Source organism: Hippopotamus amphibius, chromosome 1, assembly GCF_030028045.1.
Source record: "Hippopotamus amphibius kiboko isolate mHipAmp2 chromosome 1, mHipAmp2.hap2, whole genome shotgun sequence".
NCBI classification, from domain to species: domain Eukaryota; kingdom Metazoa; phylum Chordata; class Mammalia; order Artiodactyla; family Hippopotamidae; genus Hippopotamus; species Hippopotamus amphibius.
In genome coordinates, this window is record NC_080186.1 from 173268204 (window position 1) to 173269522 (window position 1319).

At 42.8% G+C, this 1319-nt stretch overlaps 1 protein-coding gene across 1 annotated transcript; it reads right to left on the reverse strand.

Annotated features, from left to right (window-relative positions):
• Positions 1-324: 324 nt before the first annotated feature.
• LOC130853920 (60S ribosomal protein L27-like) lies at positions 325-705 on the reverse strand. Its single transcript, XM_057736380.1, has one exon. The coding sequence runs from the start codon at positions 703-705 to the stop codon at positions 325-327; it is 381 nt and encodes a 126-aa protein (XP_057592363.1).
• Between the last annotated feature and the right edge of the window lie 614 nt (positions 706-1319).

The following is a 1319-nucleotide window of genomic DNA, read 5'->3' on the forward strand; positions in this document are numbered from 1 at the left end:
TTTACAACAGCTGACTGTGATGGTATTGTCTGTGATAGTTTATTCTTAAAAATTTATTTCATGGTATCTTTTAAGATGTGAGTCAGGATATAAGCACGCAATTTATGGAAGAAGAAATGTTCACAGCTAATAAACAAGTGAAAAATATTCTCTACTAGTTATATAAAAATGCAGATGATGACCCAATTGGGTAACAAATTGGCAGAGTTTTTTTTAAAGATCACATTTGTGGTGATGGTGACAGACTTTTGTTTGTTTTGTTTTGTTTTTGGTATTTTTAATGACTGAAACAAGACAGACCTAAAACTGCAGCTTCTGGAAAAATCATTTATTCTTGCTGGTCTTTTGTTTCTCCTCGAACTTGACCTTGGCGTCCCGTTGGGCCTTGTGTTTGAGAGCAGGGTCTCTGAAGACATCCTTGTTGACAACGATTTCGTCCAAGAGGATATCCACAGAGTACCTTGTGGGCACTAGGTGATTATAATTATAAACTTTCATAAAATACTTCATGTTTGACCTCTTGGCGATTTTCATCTTGTTCATGGCAGCTGTCACTTTGCGGGTATAGTTGTCGATTCCAGCCACCAGAGCATGGCTGTTGTCTGAGGTGCCATCATCAATGTTCTTCACGATGACCCCTTTGCATCTGGAATAGCATTCAGCCAGGACTAGCACGACCCCCTTAGGTTTCATGAACTTGTGCATTTCGGCAGCAACCACTCAGGACTAGAGCTGGTGGGAGCCTTCTTACAATGTATGTATGCAATGCTGGAAGTGGTTCCATAAAGGAGTTCTCATCCTCATTTTGCAGAGGAGGAGGCTGAGGCTCAGAGAGGTCCATAAACTCATTGCACGTCTCACAGCTTGTGTGTGACCAAGCTGCGACTCCAACCTAGGTATACATGCTGACCAACCCCTTCATAGCCACTGGGGGAGTTTAGCCCAGACTGGCCAGAGGTCATTGTGAGATTTCTGGTAAACCAGAATTTGCATTCTGCCCTATGTACCTATGAAAACTCTGTAGGGTAAGGTGGGGTTTGGTGATTGGGCTGGGCCATCAGGGGACTAAGGAGACAGACTGTTTCTCTAAGAAACTGTGTTCCAGTGTTTGGTTTTTTTTTAAAGATTTATTTATTTATTTATTTATTTAATTTTTGGCTGCATTGGGTCTTTGTTGCTGCATGGGCTTTCTCTAGTTGTGGCAAGAGGGGGCTACTCTTCACTGCAGTGTGCAAATTTCTCACTGCGGTGGCTTCTCTTTGTTGCAGGTCACGGGCTCTAGGCGTGTGGGCTTCAGTAGTTGCAGCTCATGGGCTCAG